General features: G+C 41.9%; 1 protein-coding gene across 1 annotated transcript in view; it reads right to left on the bottom strand.

Moving 5' to 3' along the window:
* The window catches only part of pcxb (pyruvate carboxylase b), a 303,687-nt gene that overhangs the window by 229,471 nt on the left and 50,182 nt on the right, over positions 1-24,034 (bottom strand). The window contains exon 10 of the mRNA XM_080518797.1: positions 16,063-16,181. Within this exon, the coding sequence (XP_080374923.1) occupies positions 16,063-16,181 (119 nt within the window). The remainder of the gene's footprint in view (positions 1-16,062; positions 16,182-24,034) is intronic.

Below are 24,034 nucleotides of genomic sequence, written 5' to 3' on the forward strand. Positions count from 1 at the left end.
CATGATACACCTCCTTTTGATGCAGGATCCTCTGGTTTTTGTCAAGTCTTTGATATGACTCGGCTCAGAAGCCCCATGCCTGTGGAAAAAGGCTTAGAAAGAATCCAAAGGGGATTACTGGACCAAATGTATGGAAATTACAGTTTCATTTATCATTTAGGAGATGGTAATTCATGCAAATTGGAGTTTCATCGTTGCCAGGCTTGAGTTTAAACGGTGCTGGGTTAGCAGCCGTGTCACGATCATACATGTGGGTGATAGTGAGGCGACAGAAATTACAATTAATTGAAAAAAAAAGGTAACTGTAATAGATAGACCTTAGTAATATGAACATAGAGAGACGCACGCACCCACAACCACTCAACTTCAAGAAACAAAAGACTCCTATGAATCTTGGATTCGGAATCTTGGATTTGATCATACCTGGGGACGACAAGCTCGCAGTGGCTGGACGTCGTCGTTAACGAGTCCTTCATAGAGTTTCCAAATGCTCCATATCAAAGGGCAGAATCTGAGCACGAGAGCGACGGCAGTATATTAGATCAGAGGGGCGTCACGATTCTGTGCGAGGAACAGGCTGAGGACACGGTTGACTGCGTATCAAACTTTTTTTTTATCCGCTGTCCATTCACTGCTTCATGACTGTTTGAGGTACCAGCTGGGAATGGAATAACTGTTCAGTGAGAATCAGGTTCACGACCACCGTCCAGCTGAGATTTAAAGGTCCACCACAAAGGTATTTACTTCCCTCTGCTTGTGTGATATTTTGCTTTTATTTGGGTGTGTTTTAGTTTTTTTTTAACAAACCAAACGTTTTGAAGGCTACGGCTTCTTATTCAGAACAAAACTCAGAAACCGTGAAGGTTTGAATCCAAAAGCATGTGGCTACATCAGCAAAGCCTGTAGAGACTGAAATTGAAGTGAAGAAGCTTTGACCTTATTAGCGTTCTGCTTTTGTGTGTCACTCCTCAGAGTCTTTAACGCTAATTACAACCATTTAGTTTCATAAAAAAAACTGTCTTCATCTGCTCGCACATAATTTCTCAAAAGATAAAATAGAAGGTGGGTAAGGGTAAGTTATGCTCTGATGACTGCATTAAAGTTTGAAATATTGTGTAAATTTAGTATACCACAATTATTATAAGGCAGATGGCAGGTCCTTCATAAACACTGTTAAATGTCACATTGCTCAGTGGATGAATTAATGCACAAAACCTGTATTGAAAATTTCTACTGTTTGTACTTCTGTAAGCGTGCAAGGTCACAAATATATCGACACAAAACAGCCTTAAATTTGCAAAGTTCTGCAATAAATCTTAAAAGGGGAGATATAAAACTTCAGTGAGAGGATGTTTGGTTCTTAAAACCACTAAATATCATCTCATGAATATCAGGATTAGAAATTAAACACTCCCAAAATATGGAACCTCTATTACCATTTGAGAAGCCCAGATCTGACCATGCACATTGAAAATAAATAAATAAGTTTTCATACAACTAAAAACAATGACGACTGTGATCATCCTCATGATAAGTGTCGCTGCCGTTATCATAAATCGCTTCTACTCACTCACGTAAATTAGATTCTCACTGGTGTCGGGGGCACTCGGCTACATCCCTCATTGTTATTCATCTGCTTACTTCTCAATCACTCACTGTACGCTTCGCTGCACAATTATAATCACCTTCAAATTATTTTATGACGTGCTCATGAAACCAAACAGGAGTTCCTTGGAGTGCACGCACGCACACTTACACAAACACCCGTCCTTTAACGCGCGCCGCCTGCGCAAAATAGCTGGATGCAGCTTGTGCCTGAACGCACGCGTTCATCTTGCGTTTTCATGCAAAACAACAAAGCGTACTGTAATATAAAGGCTGATTCAAGTAATCACCACCACACACACACACACACACACACACACACACACACACACACACACACACACACACACACACACACACACACACACACACACACACACACACACACACACACACACACACACACACACACACACACACACACACACACACACACACACACACACACACACACACACACACAGGGGCATATGCTAAGAATTATTATAGCGATTATCTGGCATATTGCAGAGAGTCCACGCGTGTCGCCTGTGCAGCTCAACAGTGTTTTCCTCGTCGCAGAGTAATTCGTGGACACGCACATTAATATAAACCTTGTGAAGACTGTTTACTGCTACATCCGTTTCTCATTTTAAAAGAAGCCAGAGCTGGCATCTGTATGATGTGGGATCAATGATTTGACCATTTCATTATGCGCGGCTGTAATCAGCTCGCGCACGCCCAGAAGACATCCATTCCAGTGTGACACATTTGCTCTCCATCCGACTCCGTTGAGCATCAGATACGAAGAACATTTATTTCAGAACAAGCAGCGTGACTGACTGAGGCCCGTACCACCAAGCGGGATTTCAGGTCCACAAGGTTATTTCTGGGTCTTCGATACTACGACGGTGGTTCACTTTTTATTGAAGCATGCTGCTATTGTGATTAATCTTTCAAGTAACATGCTCCAGAACAAGCTGTGCTCAGGATAAGGGCTCAGCAGGTATAAAAGACTACGTATTGACCATTCAACTCTGCTTTGTCAAGGTTGCAAATAGTAGGTAAGGTTCTTCAGATAACAACCAATCACATTGATGCTATATGTACATATTGGCACATATTTATGTGTTTTGCATGCTTCCTTACTCCTACATTCATACTTCAATCATAGGTTTATTTAGTATAGATTGTTAAAATGTTTCATAGTGTTTATCTTTTTCACCTTTTTTGCTGCTGCAACAAGTAAATGTCCCCATTTTGGGATGAATAAAGTATAATCTAAGCTAATCTAATCTATAACACAAGCAGGTATGATACCAGAATACCATGACAGCTGTTCAAAACAGTGTGTTGTTTCTAAGGCTCAGAAGTAAACGCTAAATACATCTACTTGTCTAAGGGTACTTAAGCATGGCGTGATTATTGTGAGTTTTAATAAATGTATCTTGCTAGAGCGGAAGAATAAAGAATACATCAGGGGGCAGACCAACACAGTGAAGCCTGTAGGACACCGTCAATCACCGAGTAACTGTATTTCAAGATCAGGAAACAGGAGGGCTGATATTTCGTTTATGACTCGTAACATAAGTTCCCCCAAAACCCTACGATTTTGATTCTACAGAACTAGATTCCTATATTTACCAGCTGCTAACGCAGAAGAGACAAAACAGGAAGGCAAAGGAAAACAGAAAGAGCTAATAAGCCGCGAGGATGCTAAATAAAATATAGAGGAAATAAATGAAATGATGATGCACTGATCAGTTTTATAATACAATGAAGAGAATAATGCAGTAGCTGGAGTTGTGAATGGAAGGAAGGTGGCCAATATTTAAATGTTGTATAGGACTGCACTCCAACCTTTAGATGCCTTCTGTTTGACTGTATTTTTTTTTTTTTACGCTATATGTGCCAGGAAACACGGAACACGCGCAAAACGGCTGCAAAAGCCGAAGAGGGAGCGAGAGCAGGGGGGATAATTGCTGATGTGGCAGCACCTTCTCCAACTCCCACGTGGAGAAAGAAAATCAAAGCACAGAGCAAAGAGCGGGAGATTCTGGCTGCTGCAGCCAACATTCATCCAGGACAAGAGGAAAAAGGAGACAGGAAAAGACAAAGAAGGAAGAAAATGGTATAAAAGACAGAAGAAAGAGTGCGTGGAGTAAAATGAGGAAGAATTGGCGAGACAAGCAAGAAAGACAAAAGAGGCTTGACGACAAAATGAGGGATAGAGAGAAGCTATTACTATGCATCACTGCAAAAAGGCTCCGTGGTAAAATGTATTAATTCTCCATAAAACCCAACATATCTATTCGATGCAGACTTCAAACTTTGGTCCGACTGGCTGCGCTGGTTTATCCCGGTTCGCTCCAGTCGTCTTTCAAATCACCTCATGTCCCTTTTTTCCCTCTCTCCATTTTCCAGCCCTCGTTTATCAGGCCCACCGTCAATTAATGCAAGGCATTGTTTCTTTCCGTCTTTCCTTCTCTGGCTCCTTCCCTGTCACTCTTTCTCCGCCTGATGAAGATGGAGCGTGGTCATTTAAGACTAATTAGCCCGCCTAAACAGACAAATAACCAGGTGCTGCACGCACATTCTCTCTCAAGCACTGATGTATTAATGCATGCGCACGCACGCATATCTGCACGCTGAACAGGCGAGGAAATAAGTGGCGCGCTCTCTGCAGCACACATGGATGCACACATGCCCAAAAGCAATAAACCTAAAAAAAAAATAAAAAAAATGCTAACTCAGTTTCTGTATGACACACACACACACACACACACACACAAACACACACAAGCTAATTCGCTGTCTTTTATTGCCTTAGTTTTGACAATTTTGCAAACAAAGTGCAACAATATGCTGATTTTTGGTTTAAAAAAAAAAATGATTGCAATCTTGTTGCGGCACCAGTAAAAACAGCACAGTTCATAGCAGCCTTTTCAATTGCTCATCTCGCTGCTGTATTTGCAGCCAAGTGGAATGAAGACGTCCCTCTAATGCACTACCACTCATTCTCCCCCCAAACACATTTAAAGAGCAGTGCTGCAGGGGAGGCCGCGTGGGCCATCACAGCAGCTCTTTCTTACAACGCAAATTATAGTATTTCACATGAACTATTGAATCCTATAAGGTTCTATCTTTGTCCTTCACTTACACTGAATACCGGGTAGCACATGCTTGCTAATAATTGGACAAAAAACTGGGATGATGACACTGTGATACCTTCGGTGTCACCAGCTCGCACCGGGATCGATTTTCACAACAGTTTCTTTATCAGCGTCATTATTTGAGTGATCGATACCAAGCTGTCAACGCGATCGATGCTGGTTGTCAATGAAAGCCTTTAACCCCAAATGATTCAAATGTGAGATATGATCACACCCAAAACAAACACGCCAGAGGAGGTTTATGATTATCTGCCATGTGTCGAAGATGTAAATCACACTTAAGTCTGCCATCAGCCTGCCAATACAGTATATCCGCGCTGTATTGTATTTTAGTTAGGCACCGGTGTCTCCATGATGGATAAGCTGCACTTTATTTAATGACCTCGGAGGTTTGCTTTTCAATATTACACGGACTCTGTGGATGCGTATTGCTTATTACAATCTGGTGATGGAAGTGCTTTTATTGTTTGTTTTTCCTGGGGATTAAAAGCGGCTACAGAGACTGGACAACCCCTGCCAGCACTCTCACATACATAAATGAGACAATATAGTAGTATATTAAAATAGTACAAACCTTTATCAGTCCCATTCTGGACGAATTGTGTTTGTAAGTTGTGACACTACACTCTCATTTTAGACAAAACACAATGAGTGACCTGAACTGAATATACCGCTCAGCGTGTGCCGACAGTTTTAATCAGAGGAAAGGCACGCAAACACTTTACCTACTTTAAAGGAAGACGGCACAGTATTCGATTTTGTTGTCAAAATCAGGACCAAATCAATGTTATTGGTGTGGCCAGGTAACGTGAAGAGCTTTCCCTTGCACTGTTAAGTGGAAAACTGTCAAATACATGTTGAGCAGAGGGCTGCACTGCAGAATGCTGCGTTTTCTTTTGCTCCAACTAATTTCTTTCCGCCCAAAAATGCAGCAGCTCTTATTTAATACCTGAGTGATGACACCAAATTAAAAAAGCCAGTAACCTTGAGCTGAATTATTTCTATTCTTTTTGGGAAGTTAGGGTGAACTATGTGACCAATAACAAGCTTTAATATTGAATATAGTTTCTACATTAAACACTGGATCAGGGGTTGAAAACGTCATGGAGAAGCGCCGCCTCTCATTTTCCTCTTGGCGTCAACGAAGCATGCAACATTTAACTTTTCCAATAACTTGTTTATGAAACTTTCAGCAACATCATAAATGCACATGTCCTGATCTGCTATAATTACTGGATACTTGTTGCATCTATCTGCTGATAATTTGGGTTCCAAATCTTGTCCCTGTCCTCGGTAACGGCAGCTGAGGTGAGAGGTCAAACATGTTTTTGTTTTTTTTAAACTCAACTTGAACAGGCTACACAGCAAACGACCTGAAGCATAAAATTAAACCAGGCTAGAGTCAGAAATGCAATTAGCTGAGAATTAATGAGAACAGTTGGTTAGTCCTTCGGTGTTGATCAGTAGCAACGTGTCTGTGCGGCTCAAAAAAATTTTTTTAAGTAGCCAAGTTCACCATCGGTCAGGAGGTCAGTGCTTGTGGGGGGGAAAAAAAAGTTCCATTAATCAAAAGATTGGTCATTGGTATTAAATTTAACATAGTTTAAGCTAAATGCAAGTTTTGGGAATTGTTCAGATTTAAATTGATGGTGTCTAATGGGGCTGTGCAAATCTTGGTGCAAACACTGACTGGAAATAAATATATGACAGAAAATTGGATGTCGGCCCATTTTTTTCATTACCACATTAGAAATTCTAACAAATAATCCTGAAATGGTTACCGAGATGGCTATTAATGCCCACTGACAGAAGCAAACACAAACTAAGTGTGAATGCGAAGAAGTTCAATTTTCCTTTTGACATTTTCAGCCGCATGTGCAAAAAAGATAGCCGGGTGCACAATAATGGCAAAGCACATTTTCCCTGTTCCGTTTCCTTTCAAACCAGACCATAATGCACCTCACCGTCTCCTCAGCATACACTTGCACACACTGGCCTGCCATGAGCCTCGGGGTATAATTACGACACTTTAGGCTTTAAAAGGACTCCTGCCCAGCAATCCACCAAATGTTTGTCCCTTGACGGCAACACACAAGGCACACTGGTCCGGCGTGCACGGCGCACGCTGAACACACAAGAGGAAGGATAATTTACGGCTAAATTATAGACAAATTGAACCTTGAGAGAGGCGAAGTTCAAAGGCAAAGCTGGAGCTGAATGCAGAGGCGGTCTGCCTGTCTTTGCACAAACACTCGCACTTGTGCCTTTTAGACAGACAAGCGCCTTGCACACAAGCGTCTCCCCCTCATGCGCGCCGGGTTTGCCTCCCAGACAAAAAATATCTTGCATGTATCTCACATTTTGTCTGTCGCATACACCGTCTGACGCATCAGACAGAATTGCTGCTATTGTGCGGGAATTCAGTAAAGCAGGGAGACAGATGAATAGGTATTCGCATAATGTTCCAGTGCAATGTTTTCTTCTTCTGTGCTGTGTATGTGTCTTTGCTGATGCCTTTGGACATCTTTTTTTTTTTTTTTTTGGAGGGGGGAATACGGAGGCGTATTTTTGCATGCATCTGTGAATGAGTTCATGAGTTTGAGTGTGTGTGTGTGTGTGTGTGTGTGTGTGTGTGTGTGTGTGTGTGTGTGTGTGTGTGTGTGTGTGTGTGTGTGTGTGTGTGTGTGTGTGTGTGTGTGTGTGTGTGTGTGTGTGTGTGTGTGTGTGTGTGTGTGTGTGTGTGTGTGTGTGTGTGTGTGTGTGTGTGTGTGTGTGTGTGTGTGTGTGTGTGTGTGTGTGTGTGTGTGTGTGTGTGTGTGTGTGTGTGTGTAGTCATTCTGATAGCAGATTGTGATATTCCGCCTCCTCACCAATACTTGTGCACGCACCTATTACCACTGCAGGTGAGTGAAGCAAGGGAAAAGTTAGAGCATGCCTTCTCCGTCAACTGGATACAGCCTTGTCAAGCTAGCAGAGCTGCAGGAAAGACAGATATACGACAGTGATCAAGGCAATATGGGGAGGAGGTGAGGACGACCGGCAGCCAAAACACTTCCTGTCAAGAGGTGGGTAGGCCGGGAGGGGAGAAGCGTAGTCGTAGGAGGACAAATGGAGAGGAGAGTGAACAGATCTGTGTTAAAGCGTGTGGAGATAACAGACTTGTAAACCTACTTTTGTGTGTAGAGACAGCCTGTGTTGAGACAGTAGCGCACATTTATCGTTTTTAAGTCAATTCTGGAAATAAAACACACAAACGCCACGGACTTGTAGTCTAAATAGAGGTTTTCATGGTGACACAGAGACCAAAGACAGGCTGGTCTGATTGGATTGGTTATGTCGCTTCATGTTGTACTTGTGATAAATCCCTGAGCCGACTTTCGATCTCACTTAGTATCTCTTGATCATCACAAGAGGGAAATGTGCTGCAGGGTGCTGATTTTCTACTACATATGTTCTACTTCACCGACGACAGCTGTGATATGTAGTTCCGCTTATAACTATAGATAACAGAATAAAAATAGTAATCGCAGCTCAGATTGTGTGAAGATGAACTCAAAGCGTCCCTCCTGGTGGATTCCTTGCAGGAAGACGGTGATGGGGTCATTGAGCTTTGGGGATAATCGGTGAATCTAAATTGGCCACAAGTGTGAGTGTCCATAGTGTTGGATAGATGGACGGATGGACGGAGTGTAAAACAATTCTGAAACTGCATCCTTTTACAATATCAAGGGGTCACACAGAGTTCCCCCGCCGAGTGTCAGACGCTGGCCACACATCACTCTCAAGGTGAACCTCAGGTAATAAAATTGACTAACCGATTAAGTCATTTCTGCACAAAAAGAGCAATAAAATCAAATACTTTCAGGTCTTCTGGAGAATTTAACCCTGGACTAATGAATCCACAGATCGAGGTGTGTGATGTAGACCACAGACGGCTTGTCAGGTGAGTAACCTCATACCAGTTCAAAAGCACAGCAGTGGAAATGTTGTGGTCTGGGGTTGCAGTGCGGCCTGGGGGAACGGGCAGCTTGCAGTTATTGATTAAAAGCATGAATTTTGCAGCACACCAAAGAGAGCTTGAAGATCATGTGAAGCCATCGGTCCAAAAGTTGAAGTTTGGGGGGGGGAAGTTGACTTTCAACAATATAACGGATAAAGTGAAGATCTGAAACCCACTGAAATACTGGAGGCATATTTTATACCGGTCAGCTTCAGAAATCTTGCAAGAGAAAAAAAACAGATGAATGATGTTTGTTTTTGTTTTCAAACAATTTTACACATAAATATCTGTTGGTGTGTTCTTGCTGTTTATAAAGAGGACATCATCCACTGCCTGTTGCTTCTGGATTGGTTTATGCTAATGTTGTAACCACGAGAATTAATTAACGCAAAACCCTGCAGTCATCCACAGGCTACACATGTATCTAAAAATGAAGATGAAGGATCTTATCTGGGAGAAAAACTGAGAATAAAGAAAGCGGTTCACCATCAGCGTAAGCACTTTTCTGGATGTTGCGTCATCACAATGGAAAGCACCCCCACTGATTCTGACAGACCAGCTAATCAAAGTCAATACACCACGGGTTTGACTTGAAGGCTTGCCTGTGTAGTTGCCTTTGCAAATATGACTTAATTACTTCAAAGTCCTGCCTTCATGCGGCTTCATTTTGTCAGCCACCTGCATTAATACCTGACGGGTCAGAGCGAGAGACAGACGGAGGTGGAGAGTGACAAGGCAGTGGGATAAGAAGGGGCAGATGGAGGGAGCGAGGACAGAAAAGGACAAGTTCATAAAGGGACGCTGCAAAGATGAGGCGTGAATGAGGCAAAGGTGAGGTAAAGGACAGAGGACCGGAGAGATGAATGAACGGGCAGATGTCGAGGAGGGAGTGTAAATGAGAGGAGAGAAAGACGGGATGGATGAAAGGGAGAGAGAGCATGGAGACTGGAGGAGAAGAGAGGCTCGGAGCAGGGTGGAGGAGAGAGTGATGAGACTGACAGCGTGAGCGCAAGATCCACGGAGGGAGGGAGGGAAAGAGGAGGCAATGGTGCAAGGAGGAAAGAGGGAGCTGGGGATAGAGAAATGGAAGAGGGTGGAAGGGTGGATGCACCAACTTGGCTCAAGATAGTCCGATGAAAGGAAGTGCTCGAGGGAGGAGTGAAGATAAGATAGATGAACATCAAGGAAGAAGCGATGGCTCATGCAGAGAGGGAACTCTTGACACCTCCATGTTTGTGTTTCACCGACCTTCGCTGCAAGAAAACACCCCATTAGTAGGAGTTTAGCATTGAACAGCAGAGAAAACAAGGCTAAGAGCTCAATTACATCTGCCGGGAACACGTGACCTGCAAATATAGATGAGGGTAATGAAATCTGATCAGAGGTGTTGCATTTAAGTCTATACGCGTTATATTTATCCCACTTCCGTTTGTTCTGTCAGTCTTTATATATTAGCATCATATGAGAGTTTGACACAGCAAGTGAGCGAGATGCTGGAAAAGCCTTAAAGTTGTTAAACCTGCAGGTTGAGACCACCGTGGAGCCTGGGAAACCTCTAGATATGGTCTGACAGCTCGTGGGTGTGGATCCTGGCAAAACATCAAGTGTAAAACCAGGAAAATGATCCCAAATCCATTTCTATATATTTCACCGAATGTCAAATGATGAAGGTCCTGTGATGTTTTTGGGTGTTTTTTTTTTTTAATGATGTCCTTCAGGTCAGTTAGACAACAGTGGAGTCACGAGATTAACTAAGGTCAGATGATCAGGCGAACATACGAACTGTCAACAGTCAGTTAAATCTGCAGCCTGTTGGTTTGTGTTTAAAACATGTGACTTTTGGCCTTTTGTGAAACCAATTTGATGAGCTGCCTTCTCCAATACTGGTACACAAATGACATGTTAAGCCCATTTCGAACAAGCAGTCATGTACGAACAGGGACAGCCACAGTTGGGCCGTGCTGTACACATTGTTCTCCAGGGATTTTGTTCTCCATTGTGCCACTCTGATGCAGGCCAGCGGATGAGAAGAAGAGCGTAATGTGTGAGCAGCGTGAGAATCCAGCAGGCAAGAGAGAAGGACAGAGATGTTGAGGCTGTCGGCTGTCACCCGGAGCTGTAACGTTAACAGTGTGGTTTGTTGCCATGTGCGATTTGTAGAGTTCAAGCTACTTGGCAGAATCTACACGAACTCTTCCTCCAAAGTTTCAAGGCAAAAAGCTCAACACCTGCTGATCCAAACTTCTTCATTTGGCCATTACTTTCTGAAATGTGATTTGCTGTTCAGCCTGTCCGTAATTGTTATTGTTCAGCAAAGATCTCAGCATGATTTATCATTTCTAGAAAACAAGTTCAAATCCACCGGCTCAGTATATCAGGAAGTTGTTGATGTGAGGACAGCCAGAAGAAAAATGTCAACACATTTGAAAACCCTGGAAGCTACATAGAGCAGCACAAAAAAAAAAAAAACTGAATTCGAGTTCAAGACACGTGTGGAAATAATTAAAGTACGATACAGTCAGACTGAGAATAAACTGCAGCGAGGTGGGAAAATATGACAGTAGGAAAGTGAATAGGGGATAAAGAGAATGACTGATGGAGAAAGGAAAGAGACAGGAGAGACCAAAGTGTTGAATGCACATGTAGGGAGGACTGCAGGGAATGAAAAGCAAGATTCTGTGGGAGTTTCATAGTTCAGTATGAAAAATGCATCCCTGACAAGTCTATTAGTAACACGGTCCGTTTCGGGCCCTGCAAAAACAAGAATGAATGTGCTCTCACACCTCAGAGATTGCGTTTCCAGTCGAGCGAAACAGAAAGCTGAAAGACTAATGGGCGTAATGTTCAAATAAAACCACAACACAGTTTTTACTTGTGTCATTTGCACTGAAATGTAATACTTGCTCTTTGTAAAGAGAGCATTTTGCTGGCAATTTAGATGGATGCACACTGGGTTTCTTTTCTGGAGACCTTTTCTCTTCCCAGCCTTCGTCTGTGGCAGCTAAAAGCTAAACCTCAGCCTGAAAGGAAAGCCGAGCCTATGACAGCTGAAACCTTCAGCATGAACTGCTTCATGTGGGACGCTGGCCAGATCCTCGTAATTACAGCACTTCTGCCAATTCAAATGACCCCAATTCCCCTAAATGTCAAATTTCCTCGGAGATATGAGACTTTCTCTGCAGGATGAAGATGATGTGACAAACCGCTCTATGGCTGGATTGGAAAAGGGTCTGTAACACATAAGAATCGTTTTCTGACAATTTATTGTGTGGCTTTCAGGAGCAGAGGGTACGGTATGCCGTGGCGGCACAAATCCAGGACATAGGAACTCTGATGCATGATATAAGCCTACTATTTTACTTCCCATACGATTGTGTCGTCGCTAAAAATGCAACATGACACCCTTGGTGCCCAACAAAAATGTGGAAATATCGCTAAGATAATAAGAGAGTTCCTCGTCCGCTCTTATCTTCCATTTTGGCCTGTTTGAGTTTTAAAAATATATTAGACATGACATTGCATTCCAGAGCACTAACAGGAAAGAAAGGCAATTCCTCCAAAGTTTACATTCTAACTATATCTGCTCTGTGCACATAAAATGCATAATTTATGATAGATAAATATCCCATCTTCTTCCGAGAGTTATGGCCTGATAAAAACCAACAGTATAGCCCTCTTAATTTTAATCTTTCATGCAGAAAGACAAACGCAAAGACACCGAAACGTGCAGAGAATAGTCAATCTGCTACGCACGCCGAAAAGTACAATCAACGCCTCATGATTGACGGTCTTCACAAACCAGCAGGTCCACAGTGGATCTGTTTGTTTAGACTCAAATTACGACCTGGATGTGGAGCAGAGATTGTTTACAGGAAGTTACACAAAGCACACCGTGACATATAGTGACTGCGCCATCGAACCTCCAGACAAGATAACAAAGAAGGAATACATAAACCCTCAATCCTAATCAGTTCATTGAACTATTGGCAGTAAAGTGATAATGTAACTTATGGGAGTGCGAGGTGAATGAACAGACCAGTGTACGATATCACTTCACCTCAACAGAGCATATTCTTTTTTTTTTACTTGCTGCACTTTGTGACACCGGTCTGAAACCTCCGCACAGCACTGTCCAAATGTGTGTCTGTCTCATCAGATGACCTAGAAACAAAATGCTGCCAGGCCGTGTCAAATGCATGAAAACATTCGACACGGATGACAAGAGAATCACCACTTCACAGCGTCATGCTCCTGCCAGGAACCAGAAAGGTTAAAGTTGACGATAATGTCCATCTATTTGTAGATGTGCTGTGAACATGTAATGACAACAGAATAAAGGGGTCTGCAATCATTGCTTTCATGGGGAAAATTTTGAAGCCGTCTGGCTGGTCACGGGACGACCATTGTATTTGACTGACGGCGCAAAAAGAAAGAGCGAGACTGTAGAAATTTAAATAAAAACTACCAGGGTCAGAGCATCTGGGCAATTTCTCCAAAAAAAACTAAGCACACAGCTTTTACCCTTGATTTCAGTAAATAATATGTCGAACTCCATTGCTTGTTAAAAAAAAATCTGCATTCTGCATCAGTTTCTCATTTTAATGTTTGCTGCCATATTTAAAAACTGAAGACTGCCTCTTTGAAAGCTGCCCAACACATTTATGAAGCTGTACGAATATTGGGGAATTGAACATTTAAAAACAGAATAAAAGGAACATAACTGTAATCTGTTCGCCTATCAAATTGTAATAGTATCAAATTTACTTTAGATTTTTCTTTTTTATTTACCCACAAACTCCCCTGGGCTGAACTAGACTATAGACACATACAGGGATGGTCATATCCTGGTTTTAAAAGTGCTTTCTGGCAATAAATGATATGCAAATGGAAATCCTGATTATTTCTTAGCCATTGTGGTTAAGTAGCAGAAAAGCTGAGCATGTGGATTTTGCATATGACAGATATCTCATATCCTTTCTGGTGCTGCTCTGCAGTTTTCATTCGCTGTTGACGCCCATCTGGTGGATCGGATGATTGGACTCGGAAGAAACCAGACATAAGGCATTGTTAACAGCAAATAGCGACCGGAAGACCAAATGGAGGCACAACAGCGTTGCACCTCCTCCTCGTGGTGGTCGGCAGCCTGCTCACACACTGCCGTGGGGAGGCGTCGCATTCTACAAACGGGCAACAGACAAAAGTCGGCCAACGCGGTTGTGTTGGACAGCGGAGGCCATTCCAGTCTCCAAATTCTGGAGGTAGTCCAACAAGCTCTGCTCTGCGGGGGCGAGTGTTCGAACAGGGTTCAAGCCAGAGTGTGCAGACAATGGATAACTTCATATTTCTGCTTTTTTTTTTTTTTCAAACTCACACACCTGACTGTCGGCAAGGGTTTCCAGTAGCTCAGAACAAGCCGTTTGGTATTTGCTGAGAAGATGTGGTAATTTTTGTCAGGGAGTAACCCAGATACCAAGTTCTGCAATTCCTTGCAAATGAGTCTGGATTGAAAAGGGAAATAAAACGGGTTCGTAATAGTAACCTTGACCTCCGGGCCACAGAAATAGTGTGTGCGCCAAACTTGCATAAATCCCTGCAAAATGTTTCGGTGTGTATTTTACAATGAATAATCAAAGAGACAAGCCAGCATATGGTAATCACCTGGTGGGGACATAAAAATAAAACCGATTACATAGTGTGGCGGGAATTACAGCTGTACAGAGAATAATCTCAATAATTGAACAGTTGCCCTAACTTTAAGAGTGCTGCTCAGCTTTGAAATATGACCTCTTAATGCCAACGGTTGACAGAAGCCAGAATGTGGTAATTAAAGACAGCTTTAAGCTTTTTATTGTCGAGGCGCACTTTACACAGAGGGCCAAAAATATTGCTTTTTGTGTCACAGTCTGATGAGACGCTTTCAGGCACTCTCGCTTTTCTTTTTCAACATTTTCATGTATGAACTGGATGCAACGCGCTGCCTGTGGTGTCACTTCAATAAGCTTTATGGCAAGACAAATGGAAAGTAGAATCATAATCTGCTTTGAGAGACACAATGTGAGTTATGTTAATGATGAGAACTGGGCTAGGTGGTGGTGTCACTGCCTTATTATGGTCCATGTGGCAACACATCCCCGTAAATCAGAAAACATAGAAGGCAGCACACCCAAGAAAGACAAATTACCATTTTTATTTAAATTATGGCAAATTTGTTCTCGAACAAATTGTATCCAGACACATTTGTCTTTCGGATCATAATTATGGAGTCAAATTTGGAAGACAATCATAAATATTTAGGAACTGAGCAGACAGGATATACTTACCTCAAACACTGTTTTACTCTAAATAAACAAATTAGAAACACTTTTTTTGTTGATGCTGCCGGTTGTTTGACTTTGCGATCATGAGGATGAATGTTTACTGATGAGCCCCCCCCCATTCTTCGCACAATGTTGATTTATTTCACTTTTCTGTAATGCAAATACCTCATGCAGATCAAAGAGCGTCTCTGAGCGAAAAGAATGAGGAAAACACAAAAGAGCGAGACACAAGAGATGAAAGAAGCCAAACAAAAGTGCAGCGAATGATCAAGATCGCAAGAGAGTGTAGATCAACTTGTCAGTCACGCTTCGTTGCCATGGGAACAGGTGATTTTAAAGCCATGCGATAACTCCCACCGGCCCCTGGCTTGCAGTGCGAGTTGCTCTAGTTTGTTATTCTGTCAGATTAATTCATTAATTATACAAATTAAGCAGGAAATCCAATAAGAATTAGTGTAATTGCACTTTTCTGTGTGTTGAACAAAGATTTATGGGTATGGTTGTGACTGTAACGCCTTCACACCTGTGTACCTGTGCAGTTTTTTTTTTTTTTTTTTTTTTTTGTTCTTTTCTGGTGTGTGGATGTCTTGTGTATTACCCCGAGACCCATCTGTGGCGTTTCAGGTCATCAGCCGAGCGGAATGGCATTTATATCTTTCATTATCTCGCTCTCATTCTCATATCTGCCTTTCATTCCTGTTGTCTCCGACCCTCTCAGTCGTTTCATCTCTCAGACTTTCTCATTACTGGTTCTACCACTTTACGCTCTCTTCTTTACCCAGCATCCCTCCACTGCAACCCCCTCTCTTTCCATCAATCCTCCCTGGTCCATTTTTCTCCTCGTTGTTTTTTCTGTCTCACGTATTTACTTATTTACTGACCGTCTACACTCAACGCAATGTTTCTCTCATTAATTTCCAAGTAACAATATGTACCGGTGAGGCTGCACACCTGTTTGAGGGCAGATAACACGAAAAACGCCACTTACTCTGTGATTTCTTCGGTGACGGTGTGTTCCACCTGCAGCCGGGAATTGACCTCAATGAAGTAGTGTTTGCCATGTTTGTCCACCAAGAACTCCACGGTCCCTGCATTCTCGTATCCAACCTGCAGCGGGGAGAACCAAAGAAAAACAAAATGAGAAGAAGAAGCAGTTTTTCGGTGCTGAATTATTCTAGGAATACGGTTAGTATTAGTTGTGTAAACAATCACGAAGAAGCAGTCACTCATCTTAATGAGCCATGAAACCAACAAAAAAGAAAAATAGAGCCCAAAACCCTTGTCCTCTCTCTGGGCAAAAGTGACTTTATAAAATGGGAAAGGAATAACCCTTGTGTTTTATTTGCAGAGAGATGAGGGCTTTTTCATCACCATCCTGAAATGTAAAATTAGGTCATTTATCAAGGGGGATTTATTGAAAATTCATCATCATAAAACACTATTTTCTCCAGCAACTCTCAGCTACAACAACGCAATTAGAATCAGAACAAGTGTCTGGTGAAACGACGGTGGAGGATTTTGTCTCCGTGTTGATGTGGTGCACAGGTGTTAAGTCGTCATTTAAATGATGAAGCACAGAGCAGACCGAAAGTTAATAATCTTACCTTGAGACAAATAATGAGAATATAATGGTACAAAAAGCGAAATTGTATGTGTTGCTCTGCTCGGCTTGTTCAGTCCCATTCCATAAACGTAGTCATCTACCAATATTATAGTAAAATAGTACAAACATCACTAAGAAAGAGTATCTAGTATGCATCGTGAATGAATTAAGACTATCAATGAAATAAAACTATGCCATCCACCATATCCATTTTTATAAGCAAACTATGAAAAAAAAAAAAAAAAAAAACTGCACAAAGGTTGTTCTGGGTTTTCAAAGAAATGTATACTTGCATTATTCCATCATTGGCTGTAATTATTACATTTTCAAAATGATTTATATAAATAATGCTACTTCCATTATATAGTAAGAGATGAGATTATTGGAAGAGAACTATGATAATGTCTCAAATATGTCATTACACACACTTTATTGGCTTTTTTTTACATTGAAAAGGGTCATAATTATTAGATTACTGGCATTATGACATATACACAATAGATTGCTGATAACAAGCAAATATAAACAAACGCAACCACATAACAGATGTTTGGGTGGAGAGCAAAGTTTTATACTATGATGGTTTCATCTTCAACACAGCTGCGATTTCAACAGTCGGAAGTAAATGCACAAACTCCAGTGACAACTGTATGTGGTGGCATTATCAGCAATAACTAAATACTCCTCAAAATATGTCAACTACAATAGCAGTTTGTGACATTTAGTTTTTTTTTATCCACTAGTGTCTTTTGTTTTTGCTAATATCCCTCTCGGGTCTTGTAGTCATTGATCAACAAATTGACACTAGTTATTGTCGGTATTCAACAACATGACCTGTGTCTCCAAGGAAAAGCCACGAGTGAGACGTTTGCACCTTGAGCTTAAATCGCACATTCATTTGTATTCCAGGCGGTCTTTTGGGATACTTAATAAGGCACCTACATTATTTTCTCTCATCAAATATGTTGGTTTTATTTCACCACGATTACTGATTATTTGAAGTTGTCCCTTTTAAGAGCATATGTTTCTCCACAAAGACCTGCTCCGTGTCGAACGTTGTGATGCAATTTGATTAAATTTAGACTTTTATGGAGGGCCTGATGGAAACTGACTGTATTAACACAAAATCTGAATATGCATCTGCCTCTTGTAATTAGTATGCTTTGCAAACTTAGAGGCGACACGTGGCTGCATTCAGTGTAAAGCATGATTACGGTACTGTGAGGGAAATCTGTGAGTGGCCCGACACAAGCATTTTCCATACTCATCCTTCAAAACTCCACTTTAGGTTGTCTGAGGCTGAGTTTAATTTCACCCACTGGGAGCTGCATGGAGGCAGTAATTGCCATGTAAATCCTATCTAAATAAAGTTTATTATTATCATCATAATTTTGAATCGAGGTGGGTATGCACAAATTACGCTGATGATTTCAGCGAAGCACCCTGATTGGTGTTGGAGCCACTTTTTTGCCAATTTAACCAATCAGGGCAACTAATCCAAGTTTCTCAGACCAGATCCAGTCACACCACTGATTATTCCGATAATCATGGCTGGCTGTGCCACATTATGAAACGCATCCCAATCTGAGTAAAGAAAATATTGGAAGAAAAACAACATTCAAACATCGCAATGAAATTAGAGAGCTGCAATCAAATGTCTAAAGCACAAGCTGCAAAAACAGGAAGTGTAATTTTCTCAGAGGGCACGCAGATAGGTACAAGGCAGCAGCACTATCTTCATCAGGAAAAGACAAAGAGGAAGCATTATATAGTGTCGGATTTCTTCTTGTCCTCTTTTGTAGTGTGGAGCGTTTTTATGGAAATCAGACCAGGTGCATAAACAGGGAGGAAGGAAACAATCTAAGTTACTTCCTTCACTTCTGTATTCAAACAGAAAAATGCATGTTTGGTCCTTAATTGTTACACCAGCCTTCAGGAGTGCTTTGATTTCCATTTGGCAAGAAAAAGACATTGGAACGGGCAGAGGAATAGACAGGGATGGACCGAGTGAGAGACGCTGCAACAAAAAGTGCGGCAATTAGAATCTGGCAATACAGCTAAAAAAAATAAATAAATAAAAAATGATGATGACAGATGTAGGTAGAAAGAAAAATCCATTGTGCATAATACACCGGTATGCAAATAAATGGTTCACCCAGGTAAAATTACACCTGCTTCGAGCTTCGATAATTAAAGCCATAACTAGTAGAGCTCGGTGTGTTATGAAGAAGGCCCCCTTCAGGAGGAAATAACACACAAATCAGGAGCACAAACACCCATGTGTAATATCTAACCCTGTGAAACATTATCGGTGTAAATTTCAGTTCAGACATCCCCAACCTCTTCTCTGCAGAGAGGAATTAGTCCCATTTATGGCATCTGGATCTCCTCGCAAGTTCTACTGGGAGACTCATTAAACGGATCACGTGCAAAATACAATACATGACCTGATTACACATTTAGTGAAGGGAACCTGAGGAGCTTAAAAACATGCTCACAAAGAGACGATCATACAAAGCCACAGACACACACACACATATCATTGTGCTTATCTTTTGCATATATACATAATATATATGTATATTTATTTCTTGTGTGTTTTGGGCTGGAAACACATTTCACTGCATGTTATACCTGGTATAATTATGCTTGTGGCAAACAAAACTAAAACAAGCCCGTGTTCAATAGTCGGCTGACGTTCATCAGTATTTGTTTTACCTTGTAATTTAATGAATTTGAGAGGATTTGGATTGTAAACAATATTAACCAGTCAGTCTGTTTACCATGATTGAAGCAGTTTTAATTTCATTTCTGGCACCTTTAAAATAAAAGCAAAAGAATTGTATTAGCTAGCATATGGGCTCGTATTTGGACACACACACGCACGCACACACCTTCACAAAAGGCCAATTTTCGACCTCACCTTTCTCTCAGCCTTCAGCCAACTCTTACACCCAAGGCTTCAGCGATAACTTGTGAAAGACGGTGCAGCATTCAGAGGACCACTTCAGAGGACACACTCCAGCCTTCACTCACAGGGACATGGCTGCACAGACACGGCCATCGACAAAAAAAAAAAAAAAAAAAAAGAAAAAATCACACGCACGTACTGCACCAATACCAGCCGTATTGCCCCCGTTCCCCCTCCCGCTCACGCGCCGCGGCAGGGCGAAGTAGCAGCCAGCGAAACCGATTGAGTGGTCACTGTTTTATAAGGTCTAGCAGCCAAGTCAATGGGCTGTATTAGCACAAGAAGAGGTCACTGGGATGCTGGATACCTGCACGCCGCCGCACAGAGAGACACCTTTAAGAGCTCTTTTAAAAGCATACGGTGCACTTACACGCTTTGCTCCCTGCTGTTGGCCACAGTGTGCTCCTGATTGTGCTTAAATGGCCCAAGCACTGATGAATGCACATCAATGTATATCGTCGAATGGAAAGTGACAGAGATGGATTGCGGATACTGTACAGCACAGAGAGAGCCACAGTGTGAGACAAAATGCATTAAAGACGATTCATGAGTGCTGGGAGAGAATGGTTGAGTATAGATGGCTGGGGGAAGGAGAGGGAGTTTGGGAAAGATTGATGGATGAATCAAATAAGGACAGAGACAAGGAATCAAAGTGTTCAGTGGGAGTGCGGGGAAAAAGACGTACACAGTGAAAGAGTGGATTAGATGGAGCAATCAAGGGGAGGTAGAGAGCTTGTGATGGAGGGACTGTCACTCCGTCTGGTTTCTCTCTTTCTGAGCTCTCACTCCGAGCTCTTCAGCTGGAAACCATTTGCGGCGTTGTTACGAGTTGTCAAAACTCTAATTCAACAAGGACTCGCGACAGGTGTTCTCGCCTCGTGCTCCGCAGCGCCTCACGGTGCCAGAAAACGCCTCGAATGGCTCACAGCAGTGGAATGGGCTGGATGAAGTCATTTATTTAAAGACGGAAACAAATGAAAATGGCACCAGAGTCGTTCTCACCTACCGACTTAAAAGGACGACATGGAAAAAGTCGGAACGCATAATGATTATCAGTAATGATACCTGATACCAGAAAGAGGAAGAAAATAAAACACATAGATCATTCAGCTGTTGTTCACAGAGAAAGTGAAAAAAAGAAATGACTGGTAATTACCATGGAATAACTCGTCCCCTGACATTTCAGACATATCATCAAAAAGACCGTGTCCTCATCGCTTGTTGTAATTTTACTTTAAGCATAATAATTCACCTGTTCAACTACTCATTAACTGCGGATCACACGGCACCGACTCAATGCCTTCAGGCATGTAGACTTGGTCTAGAATGATCTGCTGACGTCCAAACAAAGTAGCAGGGTTGGAGCCGGACAGGCTGGTCTCTATAAAACTGCTGATATGCTGAGATTCTCATGCAGAACCAAGTCGAGGGGTTTACCGTCGGTGGATCAGAATTTTAAAAACTACATGAAAGCGCGGATCAATCCTTCCTTTGCAACAACTGCTCGGGCTGCTGCTGTTGGCGGTGGGATGTTGTGGAGGGAAATTTTCTGAGCGCAATTTTTGGGCTACTTAGCAACGACTGAGCATCGTTTAAACACCAAAGGCGAGCCGAGCCTTGCTGCTGACCGAGCTGCCATCGAGTGTCAAAGTTTGAAACGATCAAGTGGTTAGAAGGCTAATTTAAAAGTTTGGGAGCCATATACAGCAGGGTTCCAAATGAAGTGCAAGCACAGTGCCACCAACTATTTGTTGGAATTGTTAGTGATTCACTTCGGAGCACAACAGACGTCACTCATGTCTGGAGTTTTTACAAGGTGAGGCTACCGCGGAAACACAATCACGGGCCCCGAGATAACAGACGGGGAGGAAAAAGATTGCTTCGTCTTGCAATCTTATATTGTCGCCTCTGTGCCTGTTGACAGGAAGGTCAGATCAATTACCTGTTTTACACCTTCACACACCATTTCTGTCTCCTTAACCTTGTGACATTTACCCAGATGATGGCGTAATTTCACAAATGAGTTAGGGGACCAGAGATTTTCATGTAAGTTGTATTTTAAAAAAAAGCCGTACTCTGACTCAACTGTGTGTGAAGCACGTTTGATGTAATTTGATGACTCATTACGACAGACATCGGCACCTTCAACACCAGTCACTGTCCCTATCAATGCCTTTTTTTTCTCCAGTATATTTTGACCAGTTTACTGCCCATTAATATTCAGAGTTCAGGGAAACTACTGAGCAGAAGAAACATTCAAAGGTTAATTTCACATTCTCACATCATTGAAGCGAGTTTGCATATTTTTCCTGCGCTTGTATTGGTCTTACAACTCAATCCAAAACTGGTGAATCTGAGCCACATATTGACCGTCAACCTTAAGCTCCAGGTTCTCGTCAAAGAAGTAAATTGGTTCTCGCGGCATTTGATCCACAATCGCTTTTATACCACATTCAGAACTTACTCGGAGTTTGACACGCCTCTTTGATGCAGTACATTCACACCAGCAAGTATTTTGATGAAAAAAAAACTAGAGTAAGTCATACTAAACAATACCAGTGTGAGAGCAAGTCCTCGGTCCAGCAGTGAAAATGCTCATACTTGCTTGTTCCTACTGCCTGAGAAAAATTACCACGTGCAAAAAACAGCCAAAGTCCACAGGGACCTGTTCCAGCAACCCAAAATCATAGGTTGTATAATTCTGTGTAGAAGACAGATGACGGTCATTTATCTAGTTTAATGCACTTCGCAGTAGGATGAAGGACAGATGGCACTGCATTTTTATAATTTGTGTGTTGCTGAAGGCATTCGTCTTTTGTAACCCAAGAAAAGTCTTAACTTTCAAGTCTCGGCTGCTCCTTACGTCCTTCAGATGGGTGTTTTGTATGTGTGCATTGTTTTTTGCTGGCACAGCATGCCGTTATCTTCTTCGCTGTAGCAGAGTGATGTTTGGGATTCGGGTTGTACTGAGAGTTGTAAAAGATCCCTTTCGGCTTTTAAAACCACATTACCTCCGAGCAATATGTGATTAGCCTTGCTGTGTACGTATAGGATGACTATGCAAGTCCATTGCAGGCTGCAGGTGTGGAATAGAGACACGGCGGTTCAAAGCAGGCCACAGGCTGCACTGTGTTCTCTTTTTATTCCAACATCTCACACCAAATGCCCATTATCTAGTATGTGGTATTTCTAGCACCAACGTCTGCTTGATGCAGAGCATACCGTCTGTTATTAGGCAGATTTTGTTGTTCTTTCCAGTGAATATTGAGGTCATGTTTGGTGTGATAAAGCCTGCATGACTACCAGACTGCCAAGCCCCCTTATTATGTGCAGAGCCTCTTCTTTTATTTGAGGACCTCACTCCAGTTTTATTTCTGCAAGGACACGAAGGAACAAACAAAATTTTAAATAGAAGAAGGTTGATGCTTAGCATAACAACACTTTTTTTTTTTTTTTCCCCCATCTCTGAACTCAAAGACACAAGTAACTACCAGATCCCAGCTTAAGATTAGTCATGGCGTTGCTTTCAAAGATGATTTTCTTCAGATTTTCGATTAAATTCAGGACTCACACCCGCGCTGAAAACAAATTAAATTCCTCCCCAATTTCCATTGTGCACACAAACAAACACACTCACTGGTCACCAGGGTGGCTCTCTCGCTACACTTGGACTCGACGAGGAACAAAGTGATTTCCTGTCAAGGTTGTTCCTGTCAGACAACTGTCAAAACATGCAAAATCTACAAGGAGCAGCGATATTGATAATTCACTGCACACTACACACACACATTAGAAGACAAAAAAAACCCTTCTGATCCTCCGCCATCTCTCAACGCTCGCCACATCCACCAAACAGAAAGTGATGCATGTCGGGTCATGAAAGGTGCCGAGGCAGTCGGAGCAACGTGGTACAAAGCCGCACATCTTTATGTGTGATGTGCATCACGTAGCAGTGGGAACAAAACAAATCAATCGTACAATCGATGGCGCTGACCTGTTAAATGTCTATGTCTGTTTGCATTAGTATGTGTGTTTGTGTGTTCGTGTGCTTCTGTGCGGTGAAATTCAGTTCCCTTTTGAGTTTATTTTTTCCCCATGCCTTTCAAGCCTTTTTTTTTTTTTTTATGTTTTTACTTTCACCGAAATGAAACAGCATCTCTGATCTTGTGTTTAGTTTGTCATGAAAATGCATCCAAGAATAATTTTACCATTAGTCACTAAAATATTTCAGGGTGTTGAGGTGCACTCATCTGAATACATGATACATAAGTTACTGAGCTGATGATGAAGGAAACAAAAAGTAATAAAAAAATATTGCATTTGCTGAGAGAACCAAAGTCACTAATTCGTATAATTGAGTAGAATTCAATTTGATCACATTCATTA

This window comes from Blennius ocellaris (genome assembly GCF_963422515.1).
Source record: "Blennius ocellaris genome assembly, chromosome: 23".
Classification (NCBI taxonomy): domain Eukaryota; kingdom Metazoa; phylum Chordata; class Actinopteri; order Blenniiformes; family Blenniidae; genus Blennius; species Blennius ocellaris.